We start from the raw sequence: 27,639 nt of genomic DNA on the forward strand, positions 1-27,639 counted from the left end.
GGAAGAAAAAACAACCTAGGAACTGACCAACAGGGATATTGTGAGTCCCTTCTCCCTGTGTCATCTGCTCCTACTCCTCCCCATCAGAGACACTTGCCTTCACCACCTTCTCTTCAAGACACTAGTGAGCTTAGGTTTTTAACAAAAGCTGTTCAGTGAGTTCATCCTCAGGCCAGCAACACAAATTTTTCCAGAGAAACAACAGCTCAGTGGGCCTTTTTGGAGAAAAAAAACAAATGGAAAACAAATATGAATTAACTAGTAACTCAAAAATGATCCTGCTGCACAGAAAAGATATTACTTACTTCTAGGCAAAGTACCGAGTAGAGAATACATTAAATATAGGTAAATAATATTCAGTGGTACAGTGAAACCCTGCTGAAATAGGATGAAGTGGGAAGCCATGCATTTTGAAATAGTTGGTTCTTGGGGCTGAATTGCAAGAAAAGCATGTATCTTCCAGTAAGGACAATGTTTTTTTTTTCTTAAGATTGTATTTCTTTATTCATGAGAGACACACAGAGAGAGAGAGAGAGGCAGAGACAGGCAGAGGGAGAAGCAGGCTCTATGTGGGGAGCCTGACCTGGGACTCGATCCTGGGCCTCCAGGATCACACCCTGGGCTGCAGGCGGCACTAAACTGCTGTGCCACCAGGTCTGCCCGACAATGTTTTATCAACCATGTACAACTAAACTGATGTCACTGCTTGGCTTACACAATCAGCTTTCCAGCTTGGTTAGTTTCTCATTGATCTGAGACATACTCAGGCTTGGCAAACTAGCAGATGTTGCCTCATGGGAATCATTTTTATCACATTGGTTAGACCCAAAGGTTGGCAAACTACAGGCCATGGGTCAAATCCAGCATGCCATCTGTCTTTGTAAATAAAGCTTTATTGGAACATGGCTATGTCCATGCTCATTCTTTGGTGCACTGTCTATGGCTGCCTTCATGCCATGGGGGCAGAGGGGAGGACTTACAACAGAGGCTGTCTGGCCTGTAGAGTGGAAAATACTTACTATCTGACCTTTTGCAGAAAAAGTTTGCTGACTCCTGGTTTAGACTTTAGAATAGACTACTGAAAATCTAACATGAGTGTCTCAGTCCTACTCCATGGGCTCTTATCTTAAGTTACTACAAAGGACACACCTTAGATTTCACTTCTTTTCATAGTTGGAAGTCTCCTTTACTTATAGCTTAATGCTGGGTCAATGGTTCTCATAGTGTAGTCTGTGGACCAGCAGCAAATAGCATTACTTGGGAACCTGTTAGAAACGCACACTCTCAAGTCTCATTTTAGATCTACCTATTAAGAAGCTCAGGGTGGGGGGACGGGAGCTGTAGGGTGTGCTTTAAGTGCTCCCTAGGTGATTCTGATGCATGCTACGCTAAAAAGCCAGGCGCTAGAGCAGAAACTGATCAAGGAGAGCTAAGAACTTGAAATGGGCATTTCTACACACCTCCTCCTGGTGATAATTTTCAAGGCACCAACTAGTTCTTTGTACATTAGAATTAGTCTTTAAAAAAAAAAAAAAGAATTAGTCTTTAGAGTGCCATTTTCTTGTATATAACATTAGGGTAGTGCCCTTTCTAGAATGATGGTATTAACACTTATTACTGCAAACGACTCTTGGTGGCAGAGTAGGAATAAGCCGAGTGGATCTTTCACACAAACATGACAGAGTAGGATAATAAGTGAGTGATTAAGGACCCAAAGACCATTGGATGCCCCTGGGCCATGACTGTCTGCTGATTCTTCATCATGGCATCCCAATGTGTTTAAGTGATAGAATGTAATGAGGCATTTATTTATAAGAGAGAAAAGTAGACGGGATTTATTTTCGGTACCATCAAGGATATGCTAGAATGAGAAAAACTTTAAATCGATATTTTCCCCCTATGGGATTTATGCAGGTGCTGCTGGATTGTAGATGCTATTTTCTTTTGCTTAATGATCTAATCCTTCCCTGGAGTTTCATCCCTCTGAGAACCTAACAGGAAGGAATATCTCTAATAATGAATAGCTGTGGTTTAGATGGAGCTAGAAACCTGATCACAGAGAATCAGAGAGGGACAACAGTGGGTCTTGGCCTTATTAAGCAAGGAGGAGATGCAGTAAAGGAACAGCAAGCAAACTCAGGCCCCTTTCTAAATATTGAGGCTGGTGTCCATGTTTAAAATCTTCCAGAAATAAGTTTGAGACGCTAAGACATGAGAAAGGTAGAGTGATGATATGTACTGGTTTGTCCAAGACCAGATAGTTCTGGCTTATACTGTCAACCCTGAAAAACTACTAATGATTGATGACCCCTTCACTTGGAAAAGCATCCTAGTATTTGTATGATAAATAGCATGGTCACTCCAAGTGAGAGACAACCCAGTGGAGTCCAGTAGAGTACAGTGTGCAGACTCTGCTTTTCCTAGCAGGCCCCTGTTTTAAACCCAATTCAGATATGCAATTAACTCTCTATGCCTCAGTTTACTTAACCATAAAATGGGGATAATGATATCTCTATCATAGGGTTGTTGAACAGACTGAGTAAACAAGTACGATCCGCCTGACTGCTGCCCAGTACCTCGTAGGTGCTCAACAACTGCTGTTTCCCATAAGATAAAAAGAAACTGCCTTCAGCCAGTTGGCTGAACTGGCTTCACTACATGAGATCACTTGGAGCAACCCAGAAATTCATAAGTGACCTTGTTTGGGCTCCATTTGTCACTAGGGTTTTTAACAGTTTGTCACTGTTGTTTCCTTTTGAGGAGCTGTAAAAAACATAAATACAAAACTGTCTTTCAGAGAAGGCCATATTTGTACTTGGGAAATAATTTCACATTCACAAGTTTGAACCAGAGGCTTGAGTTTGTTAGATGCTCTGCTGCAAAGTGAATGCCAGAAAGTGAAATACGAGTATTATAATTCATGTTTTGGAGCTCAAGAAAGCCCAATAAATTATACTTCACCCTTGATGGGACGAGACTGGAAGTGACAGAGAGCGTTGGGCCCCAGAGTCAGGCAGATGGAGATCAAAATATCATTTTTATTAATGGTGAAGTTGTTGGAAATAAAGACTTAGTGTGAGGGCCAAATGGATTGGCCTACTCACTCCAGCCTCCAGACAGCAAACCAGAGAAGAAATTTGTATCTACAAAAGACACCTTTACTAACAGCCACTGACTGGCACTGATCCAAAGGAAGAAAGAAGCTAAATTCTCTTCAGTGGAAGTCTTTGAGTAGATTTACTCTATCTAACCAAGAAATATGGACAGACATTAGCGATCACTGATCACATTGCTCAGTTTTATATGTGGCGAAGAGTAAGGGAAGGGCAAGAGGCTAGATGTGCTCTACTAACAGACCTCCATCCACACAGAAACTTGAAACAGGGGAAAGAAGGCTCCTCGTGATGTTGTCATTCATTTCTCACTGAGCCTTTAGTCACAGTAAAGATTTGATTAGACTTGACACACTGTCTTTTAGAAAAGATGCCAGATAATCAAATAAAAATGTATCATTTCTCCCAATTGCTGGTCAGAAATTGGACTAAATACCATTACTAGATCCCAAATAGTCAGAACATTTGTCTCATATATGATAGGGCAGTCAGTTATTTTAAAAACCCTGGTGGTGAATGAAGGTCACTCCTAGCCCACAGCACCTTAGCTGCTGAATCATATCAAACATTTCGGAGGGAATTAGGTTTCCATTTCAGTCATGCAGTTCTCTACCCATTTCATCTGGAGGAAGTAATAGCTTTCATGGCTATTGTTCCAGCAAAGGGAAGAATGTAAACCTTTGTTTACATCTTTGCCCGTCGATGGCCAGGACACGTTGTCACTCCAGCTGGGTCCAATTCTGAGAAACAATGAGGCCTCAATTTAAAAGTACAAGACAGCTGAACCGAAATTGGCTCTTTGAGTCACTAAGAATCTGGACTCATCCAGACCTAATCCAAATGGACAAGTGAAATATGAGCACCAACCTGGGTGACTCAGCATCTTCTTCTCTAGGTCTCTGACTACTGCTGAGACCCATTGGTGAAGGCCTATGAAAGGCCAGCATGGAGCCACTTTTAAGCCATTTATGGCTATCATCTCTACTGTCAGCAGGACACATCACTAATATTGAGAGATGGCACTCAGTCCCTTAATGACCACCAATTTATTCCCATCCCTGCCCAAGGTCTAGACCCCAGACTCTATACATTTTAATTTTGTTTTACTTCACAAGTATTTAAACTACCTACTATGTTTGAGGCACTTTGGAAACCAGGATGTTGCTTAAGGGAGGAAGAGGGGTTCTATTCCAAGAATTTTAAAATTTAGTGGATGAAACTTTCATGAAAGCAAGACAGAATAAAATACCTGCCAAAAATTATGTAAAAGAAAAACAAATCCACAATGGACTGCAAAGGAATGAATGATTAATACTACCCAAGGGAGCTAGGAAGTGCCTCAGGAAGTAGTAATGTTTGAACTGAAATTTGGAGATTGAGTTGGGGTCTCTGAGGGGCCACAATATTAGCATCTGTCTTCCTCATCCAAACTCTGAACAATTTGAGAAATTAAAAAAAGAGAAGTACTCAATGGGACTCAAAATATCACTTTTTTGTTGGGCAAGTTAGCAGGTATGGCTTTAAGTCTCTTGGTCAAATGGGCTTGATGGCTCCTCCAAAGAAGGCAGCATTCCACAAGGAGCCTTCACCCCACCCCCACCCCACCACACATGGCTTTAGGCTCAGGGCCCCTGGAGAAGCTGGGAGACCTCATTCTTCCTCATGGAACCGGGAGTGGGGAGAGATACTCCCTTCTAAAAATTAGGATGGCTAAGAATCCTAGATGGTGGATCACAATAGTCTGATGAGACCAGAGTTAGGGTGAACAGAGGGTTCTTGTGGGAGACAAAGCTGCAGATGAAGGCTGGGGCCAGAACATGGGGAACCCTTCCTGTCACATGAAAGGTGTGGGCTTTTGTCTCTAAGCAATGGGAACCCACTAAAGAAGGCTACAGAAAAGACTGTATTTATGATGAAAACTAGCTGGTGATGACTATTGTGGAGGCTGGGAAATTAGTCAGGAAGTACTTCTAGTAGTCCACAGGAATGAGCATACCAATGAGCATAGAAACTGGGCATTTAGAATAACTTAATGAGGATTTAAATCAGATCTCAGTGCCCTGGAGCTCAGGCCAGTTAATTGAGGGAAATTGCTTGTGTCACAAAACATCTAAAACTTTCTGGGGAAATTAATTACATAATCATTTAACCTATAAGAAATAAGGAGGTAGCCTGATGGTAATTCAGTGTCCTCCCTTTCCTGCCTGCCTTCCATGCCTCAAGTTTTAGTGAGCAACTACTACATGTACAGCACTGTATGGCATGCAGGGAATACAAAGACAAACCTACCTAAATAGAGAAAAGAGGTGCTCAAACATGTAATCAATGAGACAAAACTTCAAGAGAGAGGAAAGGTACTATGAGAATGGTTTTATTTATAACAAAGTAATTGATGGACACATTTATAAAGACATATTCATTGACTTGGGCTTTTAGAAAAAGCAAATGCTATGAGGAATCACAAGTGAGGATGGTTACTTCTGCCTGGTGGGGTAAGAGGGGAAAGGGCTCAGGAAGATTTGTCATTGAGCCTGGGAATTGGAGATGAGTGTGAGTTCCTCACACAGAGTCAGAAAGACCATTCCTTAAAGAGAGAAAGACCTTTTCACATTTTCACATTTGGGGCAGGAAGAAGTAATTGCAGCCTGTCTCAACTAGTACAAAGAGGTTTTTGGAGGAAGGGCAAATTAACATACATGCTGCCATTTTGCCATTACCTGCAACCTTTCTCTTTCGTACCATCTACCTCTCCCCCCTCTATCTTCCCTCCACTGTGGACTAGATCTTTCCATGTTATGTTCAATCCACAATTCCCTGGGCTGCTCTGCTGCCTGCTAATTCCATCAAGAAACCAAAGGAACTTGTTTGGGCTGTGGACCTAGATCCTGGCACATTTATAGGGGAGGATAGACAAAGTATTATAAAGTAAAATGAGTTAGGACCACTCTGATTACCTTCTATTTGAGAAGGCAAGGGGTGCTTTTTGATGTGGTTTTTGAACAGACAAGAAACCAAGAAGCCTGTAGCTTTGTTTGGGCGAGTTTTCTCGTAGACTTAGATCAATTACATTAAAACATTCAGCCGGCAAACAATGCCCCTCAAAGAAAATGCTGGCTCTTTCCTTTTATGAAAGTAATACTTGCACCACAGCCCATGGGATTGGCTATTCCCTTTCTATTGAAATGATTCACATAGAATGTTCCTTGAATGTCTTGGTAATAGGCAAACACTAATAGCAGGATATTTCAATCAGAACTGGCTGGCCATAAGGGAATAACTGTTTCTCATTGACTAAGTCAAAAGCCAAGTTACTTTATTAGCATATAATATACTTGGAGTCAGTTTATGGGTTTTGTTATTTGGCATTTGCATCTTTGTCCAACCCACAGAACTCAAAAAGCCCTTCCAAGCTGGTTGAAGAACTAAGGAGAGGCTCATGGTAGAAGGCATTTGGGGAGTGATAGAAAAAGTCACCTAGTAACTTCCCTTCCCTTCACCTACCCCAAAAAAGAAAGTTTTAGCCTTTTGGATACAAGGAAAAAAAAACTGTCTTCCTAAGCATATTATTGGGCTGTATGAGAGAACATTCAAACTTTGGAAAAATATGTTTCAAATTATTTGTCAGAGCCTCTTTTGGTTTAAAAATATGAAATGCATTTATTCTTCTTTCATCCTCATGAATATTTATGTGTATTTAAAGTAGAAATCTTTTATAGGCTTAATAAATATAAATAAGCATCTTTATATCTGTTTTTGTTTAACCATATGGTTCTTAAGTGCCAGACTCCTCTTTTCTAAGTGTTTTCCCACACATTTCTTTCCCACACAATAATGACTAATTGTAAATAATATCTCTCTCTCTCTCTCTCAATCTCTGTCTCTCTCTCCTGCACACACACACACACACAGGCCTCTCCCTCCCTCTCAGGCCACATGATCTCTTCTCTGTGGTACCCTCTGCCCCTTCCTTTCTTCCTGCATCCAGTCTTCTTTACTTTTTTAATCACCCTTCAAGATCCCACCACAGCCACGGCTCATAGAGGCTTCACTCCCCACCAATCCACTCTCCAGTTACTCACTTCAGGCCTGAGGGTTTCCACTCCAATTCCAGGAAGCCCAATGTGGCCCACTGCAAGTCTGGAATCCACCTCTAGTCCAGTAAGCTTTGAAAGAAGCCAAGTAAGGCCAACCTTCTGTGGACAGGTCAATTCTCCAATAGGGAAGCATAACATGGAGGACATGACAGGTGTTTCCAGGACACATACTACAGTCACCTCTTTGGATGGCCTACAGGTACCTCATTTAATCCACTCATCCACCCTCCCAGTCTGTCCTTTGCCCTCTGATTGCCAGATAGAAAATCAAAACAAGACAATCTCCAAATTGAAAGCCAGTCGGTGGGAGCTAGTACAGCGTTCCTATGAAAACACTGGTAGCATTGATAATGCACAAAATAGATTAACTCAACAGTATTGAAAACAAGATGGACAAAAAGATATTTTCCATATTAGTTTGATAGATTTTACATTCTCTGTCCCCAGGAAAGGAAATGCTATATCATCAACTTTAAATCACTTATCACTAAGAGAGGCATTCATATTATTTCAAACTCTGTATCTTTAATGTCTTACAACCATCTATCTCTAGCCAAATTTGCTGAGATTTTAAATATCAAGATAAAATACACATGTGTGTTGATTCTGGCATATTGGCATTAGCTATAAATGAGAAGGACTGTATATGGAGGGGACCCATTAAGTTAAATATCAGTAAAGGAGTTGCCATAGGAATTGGTGATGACAGGAAAAGACATTTAAGAAATTCACATTATTTTCACCTAAAGCAGGGGGAAAGTCCTAAAGGGAATTGGAAATTTATACTTTGGGAAGTCCCAACCATAGGGAAAGACCCCAACCATCTTTCCAAGAACTTCCTTCCCACTTGAGAACCATAAGTATCCAGAAGCGAAGCATCTTGTTGCATGCGGCTTTGTTTTCACTGCCTAATAGTTTGTCAGGTACTTTATACTCCAAATGCTTCCCTAAGCATCAATTTAGGTGCAGAATTATAGTGACAGACATTATAGTAATTTATAATGACACAAAGGAGTGGTCTGCAGTGGGTTTGGCATTCACCAATTGGTTATATCACTTGGATTCACTAAAAGATAATTGGGTTTATTACCCAGTTCCAAGTAAGGCCATCCTATTGTCTTGAATAGATAGTATATTCTACCTCTAAAACATGAAGGTCATATCTAAAACATCTGCTTCCACAGAAAACTGAAAGATCATCTTTTCAGAAGAAGAAAAAATGTTTGCTTATGTCATACCTTAGATATTTTTTTCTTATGTTGTTCCCTAGATATTTTCTTAGGCTCGCTCTATTCTTTCATAGCTTGAAGATTTCCAATTGAGTTTCCTTTTGCAAAGTACAGCATACTAAAGTATTCTGTCTCTGGGCAATAATATTCTATAGTTGTATCTGCATATTCATGTGCTATGAATCTCTCTAATTATAAGAAGCACCTTGAACTTAATAAACAAGAATAGTTTTGAGTGTCATCAGTTTCACACCGTGATTACCAGATTTATGTACTTTCCATAAATCTATCCACAATTTTTCTGATCATAGAAGAGATGTACTAAATAGATAAGAGGGGGAATCCCTGGAGGCAACCATTGAGCGCCTGCCTTCCATCCAGGGCATGATCCTGGAGTCCCAGGATTGATTCCCCCATTGGGCTTCCTGCATGGAGCCTGCTTCTCCCTCTGCCTGTGTCTCTGCATTTCTGTCTCTGTGTGTGTGTGTGTGTGTCTCTCATGAATAAATAAATAAAATCTTTTTTAAAAATAGGTAAGAATATCAAGAATGTCTTTCTGAAACTATCGGTTGAAAGTTGTGTATTATGCAAACTTCAGCCATTACTTCTCAAGTGGGTAGCAAATTGGTGTCCATTAAAATGAGGCAAACAACTTACTGCTTCTCTTCCCATCACTATAGTAATTGCTAATACCTCCCCATGTCCGTGCAAGGTTCTGTTTGAAAAATGCAAAATCTTGGGTAGTTGTTGAGTTTTTATGGCCTTGTTATGTAGTCCAAATGCAGGAAATAGTGACCAGTATTCCCTTGGTAGAGTCAACCATTGAACCAAAGACTGGGCTATTCAAGTGAGAAGCTGGATGAAGGGAACATGTTCAATGCTTTATAACTTTATGCAAATTTTAATTATGCAACTTTAAAGTCATGAAACATATACTGGTAAAGTCTTACCATATCCGTAATTTCAAAGCATATGAATTCTCCACACAAACTAGCAAATCATCAAGAATCACATAATCCCAGTGCTGCAAGGCCAATGTATTAACTGTGTTCATGTTGTTGTCACACAACTTTGGGGGCTTGACAGAAATGCCCACCCACCATTGACAGTCTCAGTCTTGAATGCATTCTTTAGGAAATCATCTCTCACAGAAAGTTTGAATTTCCTTTCTAAATGGCCTCTACTGTAATAATCACATGATTTGAGGCCTAGGTCATTATGGCCTACCTATATAATCAACCCTCTATGCTCCTTCTTCATGTAAATGTGAACCATTTCCCAACAGCAAATATATTACTCCTTAGGCCCATAGGCATCTTAGATCATATATAGTGATGTTGACATAAAACTAAAGTGTTAATTTACTTGGATCAAAATTCTCATGTTATCCAGGCATTTTACTACAAGACCGAATATTTTTACAAGTGCCTGAACTGATCATAGATTATGATCTTATGTCAGCAGAAATAAAGAGAGAAAGAATGAGGAGAAGCCTTTTGGAATTTTAAGACATTCTTCTATTCCTGCCACCTCCCTTCCCCACAACACCCAACTCAGTTTTTGCTTAAGCCAATTTTGACACTTTCTGCCTTTTGAGAGCCCAGGTTAAAGTACATAGCAGTCAGAACAAAAATGTGACAAGAGTCTAAGAGGTTATCTTCTGCAAAGAACAATTAATTGGGGTTTGGCTTGCAATTTGAAAGCCCTATGTCAACCTGGAATCTTGTAGAATGTTGCTGTTAAATCCATTATCCCAGCCCACAGTTTTGAAGGCTATGCTTCCAGTTCCAACATTGCAAAAGCTCAAGAGTGTGGCAAACATCTTGCCTCTTCCTGCTTAAGCAACTCTACATTACTGTAAAATTAAATTCTAATGGAAATCTCTGAGAACTACTGAAAGCCATTGGTTATGGTAGAAAACAAAAAATTATAACTAAGGAATTAACCTATTTTTCCCCAAAAGCACAGGAAATATATTCACACACACCACAAAAGTCCCTGAGGGCACTAGATAAAGTGAAAAAAGTTTCCTGAATAATAGAGATATTTTTTTAAGACTGTAAATATGAACAACTATTTTTTTTTGTTGTGAATGGCTAGTAGGTTTAGCTGAACATGGTATAAATTTGCAATTATCTTCAAAAGGATTTACATTTATTTTGTTTGGGGCATGAAGAAAATAGTATTGGGCCATGTGAATCAAGCTAATATGTAGTAGAGTCCAGAAAGAAAAATGTTTTATGTCATTAATAGAAAATATACTGTTCTTGATATTTTAAAAAGCTTTTTCTTTACTAATGAAGTCATAGGCCACAGATTCTATTTTTATATTTGTGACTTTCTCTAGGACATCTTTGATATCCTGTGTCCAAAACATAACTTAGAAACTAAAGTGTGAACAGAAGAAATAAAGAAAAATAAGAGAGAAACCGAAGGGAAGAGTGACATCCTACAGATAGTATTTATTCTGGAAGTTTAGCCAGTTAGTGGACAGCAATAGTATGATATAGTTCCCTTGGGCATAGAGTTTCTTTTGAAAACCCATTCTAGAACTTCTTTCACAGGCCTCAGTGAGCTTCATAAAACAGCGCAAACTGAAAATCTATGCAGCTATAACAATATGCTTAATTTAGGGTAAAATTTTGTAAAGAGTCCATTTGCAGGTTTTACATAAATCACTTTCAAAGATCCATAAACTCTTGAAATGACATACAAACATTTTTGTGACTATCCACATATGTGTTTATTTTTCTGGAGAAAGGGTCACTAGCTTTCATCAGATTTACAAATGTATTCAGAGATCCTTGTCTCCAAAAACTAGGCCATGAACCACTGCTTTCATTCATTACTACTTGATATCATTTCTTTGCTCAGAAACAAAGGCTGTGTGTGTGTGTGTGTGTGTGTGTGTGTGTGTGTGTGTCTCCTGACAGAAAGACTTAATATTACCATATTGTGGTAGGTTTAGTTTACATAGAACATGATATTTTTAGATATAGCCTCATGCTCTACCTCCCATAACTAAGAAATTCAAAAGTACTTATTATTTTAAACTATAAGGGCTTTTATTATCTATGGAACAAATCTCCATGTATTATCACTGTAGGAAATGGGAGAGAATTTGGAAGCCAGATATATTCAGTATTTTTGAAAAGGGAGATGATATCTTGATAGTTCTTTCAATTTTTACCACTAGATCTTAATAATAATATAAATTAATGTAGTTGTTTTCATCCTTTAAGCGATAATGGCTTAATTCCAAATATAGGAAATTTGATCATCTAAAATTTCTCTGTGTTTCTAGGGGTTACAACAATTTGGTTCATTAATAAATACATTGATATGAAACCATTAGACAGTTTATTGCTCTCAAGTCATCCTATGAAACTTGATCCTTTGCACCTCTGTATCCTTTCAAAGGGAAGAGAGGCTTCCAGCCATCTTGCCTATTGTCTGATAGATTGTAGATCACTGGAAATTCATGAAGGCTCATTCTAGGACTTCTCCATGAGAACATTGAGTGGATCACAGTTGGTCTGTGAGTTGGAGTAAAGATCCCACTGACAGAATCAGTGCTCAAGACCAGAATTTGGCAAAGGGCTCTCTTGGAAGAACCTAGAAATAAGTCTCAACATACCATTTGGTATAAAACAGCAAGTACAGTGCATTGTTCCTTGATATGCAACAATACGATAGCATGCACTGAAGCAAGGAAAAGGGGAAAATTAGATGGCATAGTTCTTTGGGGAATACCTCATAAAAGAATTTGAAACATTGGAGTAGAGACTCTTTTTCAAGGCATATTAAAATAGTGATCCACATAGGGGTGGGTATGTCATATGTCAGCAAGTTGTCTTCCAAAAGAAGTGTGTTGTATTAACATTTCAAGTTAGCCTTTAGTTTTCAAAGAGCCTTTCAACAGGAATTTCTTTAATCCTCATAATCAGCAGTGGGAAAAATATTTCCTTCATAGACACGTAGAATTTTAAAGTGACATTTTGCCTGAATCATTAAGGGTTTTTGGGCCAAAGAGGAGCTGCTTTGACCTTTCACTTCCCTCTCCTTGGATTTGAAGGGGTAATTCTCAAAACTTCTCCATCCACAGAAACATTGGATGGCATCACAGGTCATCCCTCTCCTCTGATTCCTTCTGCAGCACAAAAAAAGAAATCTTGGGACCCCCAATCGTCATTTTCTTACATTTTTAAAACATTGATTTTTGTGTAACTGACATTTTGGATCATTCCTTTAAGATGAAAATGAAACCATGAAAAACATTGACTTAGGAAATAAAAGGCCCCAGAATACCGATGCACTGTAGAAGTGTAACAGGTCACCCAAGTCAAATACAATCGCTTATTAATGGAACAAGAAAGCAAACCTCCAACTATTATTTCTCACAGGACAGCAGTTTCTGGATGAAAGAAAAAAAAACACAGCAGGAGGGGAAAGGGGAAAAACTGGGATTGCTAAAGGCCTTTTTTGGGTTTTTTTAGTTCATATTTACAGAAGTGGTACAGAATCTTGATTATTTGTTTTTTAAGTTAACTGCTCAGTAAAAAGCCATCTCATTTTTATGGTACTGGTCAATTCCTTAGTTGTTCTGGGAAGGTGAAGAGTGAGAAAATGCAGTATGATACCAAAATGAGCAAGAGAAGTGACTCAATGAACTATGATGACACTTGAGAGGTTGCTCGAAAATGCGCTTCATTTCTTTCTCATCACATCTCTCAGGGGCGAGAGACATTAATATTCCTCTTTAATATGTTAGGTCAAACCATGTGTGAGTGCTGGCATTAGGGGAATTTTTACATCTTCTAGCTCACCATTAATAGCTTAAATTCTTTAGAAAAGGTCTGTGGCACCCCCTGAATTCAACAACTGTTTCCGGACCACCCCTTATGTGCTTGGTGGCACCTTGCTCAGTGGTAAATGACACAGTAATGGCAAGTAGCAGGTGGCAGATGGCAGGTACCACATCTACTGTATTCTTTATCATGACTGTTAAGCTGTTAAGAACCAATAATCAAGCTGATCATTTATGGTCACTTATGGATAGACCCTAATGCAGCCAATAGTTGACCTGACAAGTGCAAACCTGCCCCCAGTTGTCTCGAATAGTCTTTGATAAAGAGAACCATTCAGGTGTTTTCTCAGCACTGTGATGATGTCAAGGATCCAGCCCATTTTAAATTCCCATTTTTTGTATAAGAAACTGAACCACTGGGTTCATGTGAGACTTGGTTAAAGTCTTTTGGCTGCTGGCTCAGGGCTTCATCTACTAACCAATTCCTTTCTCTCCCTCCTCACCCTATGCACCCCCTATCCCTGTAAACTATGGCAGTGGGTGCCATCCCCGGCCCCAGCACTGCGGGAGCTCTGGGGAGAGGGCAAAATCACATAGACTCTCTGGTGGGAAGATTCTGCTGGAGGATGTTGTATAAAATTTTTGCTCCATATTTTATCCCTATATGTTGTTATCTCCCCCTTGCTCAGTAATTTTAGTTTGTGCTTTTTGTTCCCCTTTTTGTTTCTTTGGTTTGCTGGCTTTGTGTTCTTTTCTCTTTTTTTTCCTTTTCTTTTCCTTTTTTCATGCAGGAATCGGTCAAGGTGTTCCGGTGGTGGCGCTCATTGTGGAAGGAGGACCCAATGTGATCTCAATTGTCTTGGAGTACCTTCGAGACACCCCTCCCGTGCCAGTTGTTGTCTGTGATGGGAGTGGACGGGCATCGGACATCCTGGCTTTTGGGCATAAATATTCAGAAGAAGGCGGGTAGGTAATTTGTCAGGCCCTGTAAGAGACCTTTGAGTACAAAGCCTGTGTGCCAAGCTTGGGAAGATGATATCAGTTGATTGCGATGTTTGGTATGGGAAGGTGCTGGGGAAGAGCAGGGGAACATATTATAAATGTCTAAATGTCCTAAATGAGAAATTCCATGAAAGCTCCACTAGACCAGTCTTATACAGACAAAAGGAAAGGAGGAGGTTGTAGGACTTGGTATCCTTTCTCTTCATTTCTTCTCTTTTTTGCTCCTCCCACTAAGGAGAAACAGGGACTGGGCTTTAACACATAAAGCAAAGCTAACCTGGATCATATAGTTCAGGTTAGTACCTTGGGAGAGGCTGGGATATATAGCTTCACTGAACTGCTGCAGGTTTACAAAGGCCAAACATTTACAAGACCTTTTAGTGGCCCGTGTTGCCAAATCCCCCTAAATTCGCTTAGAAAGCAGAGCCACTAACCACTCTGGTCCTCTGTACACCCTTCCTGGACTCCTCGCCCTTCCCATGCACTTTCCTTGGTCTATATATTCCCCATTGCTACTTTCAACAATCCAAAGTCCCAGCCCCAAGGAGGGCTTCCCTTCCCATACTTCCCTGCCAGTCTGAGTTCTCTCCTGATGAATAGTAAAATCCAAGCACTCTTGCATATTATTAGATCAAAGTAAGTCATCTCAAGGCATGAATGTGTGTGAGGAGAAAAACTCAGGAGGAGTCATTGAATTTTTTTTAAATGTTGTAAAAAGTTTTATTTAAAAAAAAATGTTTAAGAAAGTTTTTTATCTCTATACCCAACATGGGGCTCTAACTCACAACCCTGAGATTAAGAATCACATGCCCTTCTGACTTGAGCCAGGCAGGCATCCCAAGTCATTGAATTTTTAAATAAGGAACTTCCTGACCTAATCAATTCTCCTAACACATGAAACTGGTGGGAGAAAGGAGCCCCAAAGGAAATGGGACCTTTTATTCATCCCTTTTACAAACATACACAAAGTGGCTCCTGGGTGCCATGCACTGAGATGGGAAAAAGCATAACAACTATTCCTACCCTCAAAGAGCTCATAGAAAGTCTGTAAGTAGACCAGTATGTAATGATAACAGAGAGTGATCAGTGAGCCTGCCGACTGCAGGACATGCCCTCCTCCACCTGTCTGCCAGGCAGCCCAGCAGCGCTCCAGGTGAGCCATTAACACAGACCCTTCTCTGGTAAGTGTGTGAACCTAAAGTGGCAAAGGGGGCATAGGAAAGTCACCAGCCCTCCAGGTAACATTGCAAACAGTTAAAGTGATTTCAGGCCTGTGAAAGCTATTGATATGAAAACAAAAAAAAACAAAAACAAAAAATAAATAAATTTTTTAAAAAACCAATATTGCTGAGCATGAAATTGGAGTTTGCTTCCTGGCAAATATAAATTACTTTTATCTTTTCCCTTCATTGTAAATATTGGTTTGTTCTATAGCTAGAAAACTGAAAAGAACATTTGCCCAAAGCCTTCATGTCGTTTACAACCAGACAGAGTTCAGGATCCTCAGCTGTTCTTTGCTTTTATTAAAAATTTAGCCATAGTTCTCATTGATTCAAATATAGCAACGTGTTCCTTTTTCAAAAATAACTAAAGTACTTATACAGTTTTTAGCTTTGGCTTACTTTTTTGCCTCCCAGTGCTTGTAATTATTTTACTGTATTTCCGAAAAGTAGAGACAAGGTTGCATTCAGGATGCACATTTCCTTTTCAGAAAATTCATGAAAAGTGAGCTGCTCATCACAGTATTTCAGGTTTCCTAGGTCTGTACACAATGAAGGTCTGAACCCAGGGCCTACTTTTTGTCCTTATTGGGGGTTGTATACTTTGAAAATGTTACAATTTTCCAATTCTTCCTGCTTCTGTTTTTTATACAGTGGAAATGTTACACATTTTAGAGCTTGGGTGGGGTGGGAGGGTGTGTCTGTATTATTTAAGCTAGGGGACAGATACACAGGGCAGTTATGTGCTTCCCCAAGGCCACATGGCCCAGGATCTTGTGCCAGGATTCTTTCTGGTCTATTATAAAAATTCGCTGAAATGGATTTTGTGGTATGTGCCTTCGTGTTTCTTATGTAGTACTTCAATGATACTGTCTTTTAATACAAGTGCACTTAAGTTTCCTTCAGCTTCCCCTTTGCACTATAATTTCTAAATTTTTTGTATTATTCCATGTATTCTCAAAAGATAAAATCAATGCATTCCTGGTGGTAAACCAATGTCCAAGCTGACCAAAGTGGGTTCCTTTCCCCAACCCTTTCTTTTTTTTAAGACTTTTTAAAAAGTTTTTATTTAAATTCCAGTTAGTTAACACATAGTGTAATATTAGTTTCAGGCATCATGTGGATTCTTTTTCTTCCCCTGACACAGATACAAATTAAGAGTCAGAAATATGCCCTTTTAACTTTAATCAGCAATTTTACTTTTAAAATGAAAGTTTAGTTTTAGTTATGGTTATTTTATGACTAAAATACACAAAATCTCTCTTTTTTAAAAAAAAAAAGATTTTATTTATTTAGTCAGGAGAGAGGCAGAAACAAAGGCAGAAGGAGAAGTAGGCTCCCTGGATCACGCCCTGAGCTAAAGGCAGCCACTCAATCACTGAGCCACCCAGGTGCCCTGCAAAAGCATAATCTATATAGGATCTTTGCAAACACACAAACCATAGTTGATTTTCAAAGAACCCAAAGGCATGCAGATAACTAGCATGATGATAAAGAATTGAGTTATAATTTCTTATGTTGGGAATTATTAAAATTAAAACTTTAAAAAATTTAAGAAACGTTTAGAAACAGGAAAATTGAAACTCCAAGAGAAGCTTTGTATTGAGAAGCTTTGTATTTGTCAATCCAAATATATAAATCTATATTTATTTATTTTATATGGTATTATAATAAAACTATGCTCTTGCTCCATGAGAGGAATTATAAATTTATCATGATCAAATGAATCCATGGCGTTTCTCTGGATCATGTGAATAACTGCCAGAATTAATCATGTTTATTTAGCTTGAGTAAGAATTTGTCTGGCCACACATGTGCAGCCAATTTAAAAAAGCATTTCCAAAGAATATTATTTTGCAGGAGTGTGTTTTCTCTATGCTGAAAAAAACAAAAACAAACAAAAATGAGCCTATTTTAGACTTTCTTCACCAAGAATTTCTTCTTCAAGTTCTAAAAAATCCAACAAAGTTGGGATATGTTTCACTAAAAATAAATATCAATGTATAACTATATGTTCACATAAACAAATCTATATAAATAAATGAGTGTAGTTGTACATATAAAATCGATGATAGAAAACACATACACCTTTTTTACGAAACCTGAATCAGAGTTTGTAATCATTGATTTTTACTTTTCAGTTATTTTACTAATTTAAATATGTTTTAAAATGTTTTAAACTCATTTACAGTTTGTTAAATAAATAATACAGGTCCAAGAACTATAAATGTGTGTATTCAGCTATAAAGTTTTTCATTTTATAATCTTAAAGGAGTGAATGAAATTTATACACCTTGCATTTTAACTTTTGTGAACTTGATAATTTTGCCTTTAAACTCCCTGTTATTAACCATCTTCCAAGAATATAAATTTGAAAGGGCATCACTATGGAAGCAAATTATAATTGGCAAAACTAATTAACTTTTGTAGATGAGATTATTTGAGGTAGAGGAAGACAGGCCATATCTATCCCAACACAAATGGGTTTGGGTAAACTAGGAGGCATTTGCAATTAAATTCTTACTCTTGCCTTCTCTGTCTCTGCTCCATGGTACATGCTACCCAAAAGAAATGGCCAAACTTTCTTTTTCCCTTATTGTTGTACTTGATTTTCTATTTCTCATCTGTCATAGTTTAGAATGAGTCACAAGTCACTTTCCCTAACTCATTTCATTCCTTAAAAATATTATCAAAATTTTTTTTCTAAACCATGAATGACAAAACACTGAAAAGAGAAACAGATTAATACTACCAAAGGGGTATTAGATTTGATTACCTAAGTTTTCAGATACAAAGATTCCACTTTTTGCTGTTGACCAAGCAAACTGACCAACATCACCCATAGTCAGGAACACCTTTCAGGCTATAGGTACCTGCAAAGTCAGAGATGGCTTGAAAATTAATAAACTAAGTCTCAGATTGCAGAGAAACGTGGTCTTGCTCCTCATTTATCAGTGAGAAAGTGCCGCACAGATGAAAAATGTCAGCGTGGAAAAGGCATCTGAATGAATGTTCATTCTGAAATGATGCTCCTTGTTTATCTGGATTTTACTGCTGATCCTTACATTTATTTTAGTGTCTTTTTCTCCAAAAATAATTATCTGGATTCACCCTTTTTAGAGAGCCTAGGATAAGAAGCAGAACCTGTAGTAGCAGAAAGCCTTAAAGATCTTAAGGTAGTCTATTGATAACTTCTGGGAAATTATCCACGGAGCAGACATCAATAGATTTTCACATTCTTTTTTTTTTTTTAAGATTTTATTTATTCATGAAAGACACACACACAGAGAGGCAGAGACATTGGTAGAGGGAGAAGCAGGCTCCCTGCAGGGAGTCCTATGTGGCCCGACTTTCACATTCTTATGTGTCAGATTTGTGGAGAAACACTGAGGAATGGCCTGCTCTTGAGGACAGGAATAGATAATATATTTCAAATAAAAAATTTGATTATCAGGGTGCCTGGGTGGCTCGGTGGTTGAGCATCTATCTGCCTTTGGCTCAGGTTGTGATCCCAGAGTCCCAGGATCAAGTCCCGTATCGGGCTCCCTGCGGGGAGCCTGCTTCTCCCTCTGCCTATGTCTCTGCCTCTCTCTCTCTGTGTCTCTCATGAATAAATAAATAAAATATTTTTTAATCTGATTATCATCCTTGTTTAAAGGGAGCTTAATAAAGGTCCCTACATTTTCGATTAGCTGAGGTAAAGGCATAAATGGAAGACAAAGTAGAGATGAACAAGGAAAAATATGTTGCAGGGCTTCAAATTATATCACTATATCACAGATGTAACAAAAGTTTGATTCTCTCCAAGTACACCTCAAAATGACCAAAATCAGGAGGGAGTCACCAGAAAACTAGCCATTTTAGAAATCCAGACGTAGTCTCTTTTCTGTAGGGCCTATCACTCTGTGCCATGGTTACTAATGTTTTCTTCTGCTGCTTAAGATTTCCGTCTAAGGCTGAAGGATGTCACAGCCCTATCATTTGTCTCTATGAGATCTGCTGAAAGAAAGTAATTGATCTCAGTGGTTTGTATCCCAGTATGATTTAGACATAATTGGAATGTCAAGAGAGAAAGAAGGAAACAAATATCAAGCATGCTGACTCCAAGTGTCCATTTCAGTTTTCATTAATTTTATCTTATCTTGTCTCTTTTCCAGAATTTTCTATAAGAGGGCATGTCAAAACTTGATTCTGTTTTGTAACTTCCTCAGAAGGGAAGGAAAGACAGTTGGAAATACCTTGTACAGACAAAGGATACTGGGGGCTTTATTTACAAAAAGTGTTGTTTTTGTCAACTGTTTTCTAAGTTAACATTTATTGAGTGCCTATGCTCTGCATGGAACTTTTAGAGAATGAGCAAGACTTGCCCCTAGCAGAGATTCTATGAGGAAATTAAAACATAGGCATGAATACAGATAACTAGAAGGTCAGGTGTGCTGTGGTAAGTGTTTCAAGAGCCCAGAGGACAAAGTATCTGAGTGTGGTATTCCTCCTAAGAATATATTCAATGAAAAAGAAAAAAAAAAAAAGAATATATTCAATGGAACAACTCTGTTAATTACCCACAAAATGGCAATATAGTGACTCTGTTGCTACTGTTTTCCTTTTCCATCAAAAACTGGATCCAAACTGAGGGTCAGTTTCTTGAATGACCAAGAAAAAGCTAATATTTGGCCCTTTTATGTAACTCAACACAGAAAAAAAAGAATCAGTCTGCAGAGTATTGAAGGAAGTTAGTAAAAGAGATAATTTTATCAGATAGTGTGTATGTGTGTATACATATTATTACGTTGAATTTATATATACTCAAATTTATATATATTTTAATATATTATATTAATAATATATAAAATTATAATTAATATATCAATATAATATAAATGCATTATAGATAAGTTAGTATATATTTTATGTACTAATATTATATCAATTATATATTATATATTAATATATTTATATATTGAATTTAAATATTTCAGTTTAATAAAATCAATTTAAATGGCAAATTAATGAAATTATATATGATTATATATATATACTAATGCCTATAATTACTAAATTGCAATTTTTATATTGCAATTTTTCCCGTTGTAGAATATATTAAACATATTGCTATGTAGATACCTGTGTCGTTGTCTCCCAAGTTTCACAAGGCTAGAGTAGCTTCATTTATTTAGGAAACTTCATAATAATATACTGATGTCTTCCAGTTTGCTGCTTGATCCCTCCATGTTGTGTCAGCATGGAGAGAATGAAGCACTGATTTTAAAACAATTACCTAGCATTCATGGAAGAAAGTATGAGTGAGAGGAAAAGTTTTATTGATCTCAATTGGTTAGTCAGTTCTCCACATTGATTAAATTTGCTTTAGAATTGCTCAGCTCCAAGTTGGGAAAGTGTGGCCTTGAATATAAACAGCAAACATCAGAAAAATACACAGAGCCGCATAATCCATTATGACAAAGAAATCGTTTTTCGGAGTACCACTGCCCACGACTTTTAGACAGCCCATCAATGCCAAGTGAAGATTTCAAAGGATGGATTAACTATGTTCTCTGAGATTTGCTTAGCTAACTTCCTGGCCACTTGTTACACAGAAAACATTCAAAATAGGCATGTGGTTATCACACTGCAGCATGCCTGAGAATGTTAGGAGACAGCCTTCCCCTGAATATTCTTATTCAGTGCACCTGGGATAGGGTGCAGAAACTGCTTGAAACCAAAACCATAGGGATTCCAGGGCCTCTGGGGGGCTCAGTCAATTAAGCATCAGACTCGATTTGGGCTCTGTCGTGACCTCAGGATTTTGAGGTCAAGCCCTGCAGAAGGCTCCATACTCAGCAGGGAGTTGCTTGAGATTCTCTCTCCCTCTTTCTCTGCCCCTCCACCTGCTTGCTGGCTCTCTCCCTTTCTCTCTAAAAAGGTAGTAAATCTTTAAAAAGGAGTCCCGGTGATTCCAACCAGAGTAGTCCATGGTCCATGCCTTCAGAAACTCTTTCTAAATGTATATGAATGAACTGTCTTCATACTTCTCTGATGTTTTCAGAAAGAGCTTCCTCACTTTCTGTGCCTCATGTATATGCTCAGCACACCAGCCCTTGCATTGTTACCACAAGCACTTTGTACCTTCTGCCAAGTTTTGTCTCTGGAACCCAGTTGACTTGAAAAGTCTATTTAGCACGAATCATCTCATTTATTTCTTGATCACAGCTATTCTTGGTTCCAAACATCTGTTAGACTTGAAAATCCCTCCCTTGAAGGGAAGGAAAGCCACACCACAAAAATACTCATTTTGAAAGGACTGGTAGATTTCTCTGTTCATATTTTTATTTACATGGATTTCTTAAGGGCATTCAGTTCACTTCCTTATTTCTTTTGAAAATGATTTTCTGACTAGTTCAAAATGTATGACCAATTTCAAAAGAGAAAAGAAAAAGAGAATGAGAAATATAAAAGTGTTTAAAACCAAAATGGTGCTAGTTGTGAATGATGGCTCTCTCTGCTGTCGGAGACACCACTGACAATCATCAAGGCCACTAAGTTCCCCATTAGAAATTTTCAGCTCATTTTCCTTTGATTTCATAATTCCAGGGGACAACCGTTTAAGATTCCTAAAGTCCCACTTACCTGGTAGCATTAATTTCACTTTCTTAGAGCTCTTGGGTCCCTCCCCATATGAAACCTCAGAAGTACAATATATAAAACAGACAAAATACATGTTTGCTCTGGTGAAGCCAGGGTGGAAGGCCTAGACCAGGGGTTCTTAAGTATTTGTCTTGAATCAAAATCACCTGGAGAGCTTATTAAAAATCAAAGAGCTGGGCTTCATATCAGTTTTTCTAATTCAGTCTGATTGGCCAGGTGATTTGCATTTCCAAGGAGTTCCCAGAAGATGCTGATGCTGTTGATCCAGGGACCATAACTTGAGAACCACTGGTCTAGAGCCCTCCTCTCTCTGCCTGGCTCTCACCCACTAAGGCAGCTCTGAGCAGCTTTGGAGCACCTCTTCAAATTCTAGGGGCTTCCTTGTGGAACCCAGTTGAAGACCATTAATCCACAGGTCAAGTCCATATTCCTTTGCTTGGTTAGACTCAAGACCTTTTCCATTCTGGCCCCAGCCTCTCTCTAAGACCATCTCAATGAACGTTCCATTCACCAGACAACCAAGCTAAATTGTCCTCCCCACTGCTGCCATATGCCTCTCTGCCTTAGCATGAAATGTACATGTACATTTCCTTCACTGCTTCTACAAGGTAGCTTTCTTTCATGAAAAGAAGTAGCGAGGGCTTTAAAATCCACAAATACATTTTTTTTCACAAATACATTTAAAATGTATCTGAGGGAGCCACAGATAATAAAATGCCCTGGTATTTAATCCCTCTACCTTAGAGGAGATGAATTTTGAATCATCCTGGCTGACATGAGAACCTGCAGCTTCTAGAAATAGAGTGGATTAACATCTCACCCAGGAGTATCATTAATAATAGATAATGTTTGCAATGTTCTTAATGGATTTACATTAGAGTCCCCACGCAATTCTCATTGTTGATTACGGACCACAGGATTCATAAAAACTAAATACAACAGTGGCCACCTGCTATAAAAGCTTCTTCCACCAGAGACACACTAAAGATGCATTAAAGTAGCATTCCAAGGTTAACTCACGTCTTTATTACTGTTGTCAAGAAAAGTCTCCTTCAACTTCAATAAAGCTTCTTCTTTAATTGTCCTAATTGCTGGGCAACTGTCCTAGAGTTGATCCACCTATTTGTTGCATTTTCTGGGTATATTCAAAGCAAATTAAATATCCATACATAAGCAGTGACCCCTAAAGTAAGTAGTAAAAGATCGATTCCTTAAAATTCATGGAAGTCATAGTTCAGTGTCTTGGAGACAAACCTAGAATTTGGAGTTCGTCAGCCCTATGATATCCTTGGTATTCACCATTTAATAGTATGTTTGAGATCTCATTATCTCTAGCGCAGGGATGACAAATAGATTTCATCTTGAGTGTCAACAACAATCAACTAGTCCTGGCATCCTAGAATATTGTGTTGAGAATGAGTCTGAGGGCACATTTGGGCTCAGGGGCAAGATTGCTGTGATGGATTAACAATGATGAAAAGAAGGAAATGTACAGTCAACATGCCATGTATGTCTACTTTTATTCTCGACGGAAGACAAAATGTTATAGATAACCCCATATATCACTATCCGGCAATCATCAAATAACACATTGAATTATGAAGCCAAAGGAAAAATAAGAAATTTATCTGCCTAAAAGATGTCTGGTAAATAATATTTCATCAACACTGTGAAGTACATCGGTCTAAACTGTCTGACAAATATGAGTCTCCCTACAGGCATAATATATAGTATATCAAAAACAAGAGGGTCTTTTTGGGGGATACTGTTTGAGGCTGGATTGTGGGACAGATTAACTGAGCAGTTGTCTACGGATAATTTATAAGAAAGAATAATTTTAAAACAGCAAGGAATTAATCCATCACTAATCCATCTAAAAATAAAATAAAATTATACTTGTTCCAACATCTCATAGAGTAGGATATGGACTTAGAAGGAATCTTTGACAAATTACTTTGGCAGAGAATTGAGATTTACCCCACCCTCTCCCTCACCCCACCCCCTACCCTGCACCTCTGACCCTCTTCCCAAAAGCATACTTGAAAAATTGAAATTAATATTTTTAAAGCTTCTGCATGCAAGAACCTGACCTAAACACTATATGTCATAAGCTCTATGGGGTAGCTGTGATAATTGGCCACATCTAATAGATAAGGAAATTGAGGACAGAGAGATTAAGAAGTTTGCTCAACATCTCACTACTAGGGAATGGTCTGTCCAGGCACATTGGGGTTGGAAGCTAACTAAGCTTCTAGCAGCTACACTGCTGCAATGCCTCTAGGAACTTGAGACTCAATAACTGCAGGAGATTTGCTTGCCCCAGGGCTGAGTTACTCTTAACAACAGCTTTCAGCTTTCTCCTTTCTCTCACATGCTGGTTAACTTCTCTGAATAAATGTTGGACCAACCTTTAAGACATGTCAGTTAAAGAGGTGCCTGTGTTTTTACCTGCCCAAGAAGCTCATACATCTAAGTCCAGCTCTGATTTTCTCTTTAATAGAGGGCCCAAAACAATAAAAATCCAACTATTTCTCTTGCCTGTGTACATGCAATAGTCGTTGATGGGATTTCACTTGGAATGAGCACAGAAGATGTGTTTTTCCCTTTAATTTTGGCAGCAGAGAAGCTACCTAACCATGTGGTAGTCCCTGTATTCATTGGCAACACATAACAATTTTTACTCTTGGGCATATTCATAATCAAGAGAAGGAAGGGAGAAAAATTAGAGACACAGCCAAAACTGCTGAGGATTTTTCACCTAAATGTCCTGCTAGTTTCTGCCCAAAGTAAAGAGCTTGGCAACCCTGTTTACCTCAATATCATTGCTATCCAGTAGAACTTTCCATGATGATGGAAATGTTCTCTATCTGTCCAGTCAGATAGTCACTGAGCACTTGAACTATGGCTAGTATGACTGAGGATTTGAATTTTAAATGTACTTAGCTGTAATTAATTTAAATTCAAATTGCCACATGTGGCTAACAGCTACCATATTGGATAACATAGCTGTAGTATTTCTGTAACTGAGCTCCACCAAATGGGGGGACCCCTTGAGAGTCTGACAGATTTTCAATGTTATTTGACATTGTTCTCTTTGTTTTTTAATTACATTCTTTCATCCAACTAACATTACGTGTTCAGCCATTCAACAAGTCTTTTTTTAAAGATTTATTTAGTTAGTTTGGAGAGAGAGCACATGAGGTGGGGGAGGGGCAGAGGGGGAGAGAATCTCAAGCAGACTCCCCACTAAGCATGGAGCCCGATATGGGGCTCAATCTCACAACCCTGAGTTCATGAACTGAGCCAAAATCGAGAGTCAAATGCTTAACTGACTGACCCACCCAGGTGCCCCTCAACAAATATTTTTTAGAAACCTACTATGTTCTAGGCACTGTTCTAGGTACTGACAAAAACACACCTGTCAACAAAATAGACAAAAATGTTTGTGGTTACAGAACTTACGTTATTTTAGCAGGGTTAGAGAGTAAATAGTAATTTAACATAATAAACACCTTGTATAATGCTTTAGAAAGTGATATGCTATGGGAAAAAAGAAGGGTAAGGGGAATCAAGGTAAGGGTGTAGTGGAAAAGCTTCTGTCTTCAGCACCTTGATGAAGACTGAGAAAAGAGAATACTTAAGTAAACTGTGTTGTCCATGCATCCAAGGAATTAGTCTAGTTAGGATTTTCTTAGGTTAATCTGTCTTTATGAAATGTCACACATAAAATGCCTCGCACAACAATCTCACTGCACCACCCTCCTCCTGATTCCTTTTGTATGTGTATTGGGATCTTCTGTTTTACCATATCTAGCTCAAGATTCTAGAGTGGATTTTAAAAATTGAAAACAATAAAATAAAATAAAGAGAAAGTGAACCAATATGATAAATGCTCCCCATGAGGATGCTTCCTTCCCAGTTACAGGCAGCTTCTCCAAGATCATTTTCATTACCTTCCATTACTAGATAGAACCCTCAGGAAAAGTCCAGGTGAACCACTTTTCTAGGCTACATATTCAGATGAGATGAGAGATATTATTTTCACAGCTCTCAGCTGACAGAAGCCATTTGTATCTGGAGTTTATCCTCAGTAAAAAGTCATGCAAAGTTAGTCCCTATCCATTGCATTCCTTCTGTTGGTCACTTTCCCGTGTCTCATTCACATCTTCCCCAATTTTTGTGTGTGTGTTTTTTTTTAAGATTTTATTTATTCATTTGAGACAAAGACAGAGAGCATGAGTGAGAGGAAGACGCAGAGGGAGAGGAAGAAGTAGACTCCTCCCTGAGCCAGGAGCCCAACATGGGGCTGGATCCCAGGATCCAGCAATCCTGAGCCCAGCTGAAGGCAGATGCTTAACCAACTGAGCCACCCAGGTGCCCCATTTTTTTTTAAAGATTTCATTTATTTTTTGACAGAGATAGAGAGCACAAATATGGGAAGTGACAGGGAGAGGGAGAAGCAGACTCGCCACTGAGCAGGGAGCCTGATGTGGGGCTCAATCCTAGGACCCTGGGATCATGACTCAAGCTGAAAGCAGATACTTAGCCAACTGAGCCACCCCAGCGCCCCCTTCTCCAACTTTCTATCCAACTAGTGCTTTCTACAAACCATCAGCATCAGTCAGTTCATTACATGTGAGTTTAAAATGAAACATCACTCAACCTAAGAGTTGTTCTAAGGGCTTCTAATTGTCAAACGAAATATTTGTTTGCCTTTTAATTAATTAAAAGGAACATTGGGCATCTGAGAATCTGGGGAGTCACTCTGGGGAAATAGTGGATCCTTGACATTACATTAGTCTCGGGCTTCTCACACATAAGATACAGAACAGCCTGTCTCCAGGATAGGACAGAGAAGTCTCCACTTGTATCCAGTCACTAAACAACAAATGACTAACTTCACATAACCACAGTAAGTTGAGGTTAGTATATAGTTCATTATCAAAGATTCTTCCTTCCTGATTGTCTTGTCCTCTAAGTTTGGCTCTGGTGCTTTCAGGTATATAATCGTTAGCAAATTAGTTTCCCTCTGCAGGCTCCAGACTCTGCATCTGCAAAATGGTTGCTCCTAAACTGTGTCATTATGTTATTCCCAAAGCTCAAATCCCACAGCTGAATTTTCAGATTAGCAGTGTACAGACTCCAGAAATATCAAAAGTTGAGTTGTCATCTTACTGGTGAGGAGAAGCTATTTCAGGGTTTTAAGAGGTAATAGAATCCTATTTACTTTGTAGAAAGACCATTCAATCAACTGTGTGGAATGGATTAGAGGGGGGATAGAGACAAACCCAATTAATAGTCTGTTGGTACCATCTGAGTAAGATACGAAAAGGGCCCAAACAAAGGTAGATCATGAATGATATAAACTGGGGCCATCTGGGTGGCTCCATCTGTTAAGCATCCAACTCTTGATTCTGGCTCAGGTTATGATCCCAGGGTCATGAGATCAAGCCCCTCATCAGGCTCATTGCTGGACTTGGAGCCTGCTTAAGATTCTCTCTATCCTTCTCCCTCTTCTCCTCCCCCCTT

At 38.7% G+C, this 27,639-nt stretch overlaps 1 protein-coding gene and 1 long non-coding RNA gene across 14 annotated transcripts in view; one reads left to right on the forward strand and one right to left on the reverse strand.

Annotated features, from left to right (window-relative positions):
* TRPM3 (transient receptor potential cation channel subfamily M member 3) overlaps positions 1–27,639 on the forward strand; it is a 492,887-nt gene that overhangs the window by 298,570 nt on the left and 166,678 nt on the right. For all 10 annotated transcript variants that reach the window (XM_049092014.1, XM_049092017.1, XM_049092021.1 and 7 more), the window contains one exon: positions 14,035–14,209. In XM_049092014.1, coding sequence (XP_048947971.1) covers positions 14,035–14,209 — 175 coding nt within the window. The remainder of the gene's footprint in view (positions 1–14,034; positions 14,210–27,639) is intronic.
* LOC112644731 (uncharacterized) overlaps positions 1–27,639 on the reverse strand; it is a 130,254-nt gene that overhangs the window by 89,366 nt on the left and 13,249 nt on the right. The window lies entirely within an intron of this gene.

This window comes from Canis lupus, chromosome 1 (assembly GCF_003254725.2).
Source record: "Canis lupus dingo isolate Sandy chromosome 1, ASM325472v2, whole genome shotgun sequence".
Taxonomy (NCBI): domain Eukaryota; kingdom Metazoa; phylum Chordata; class Mammalia; order Carnivora; family Canidae; genus Canis; species Canis lupus.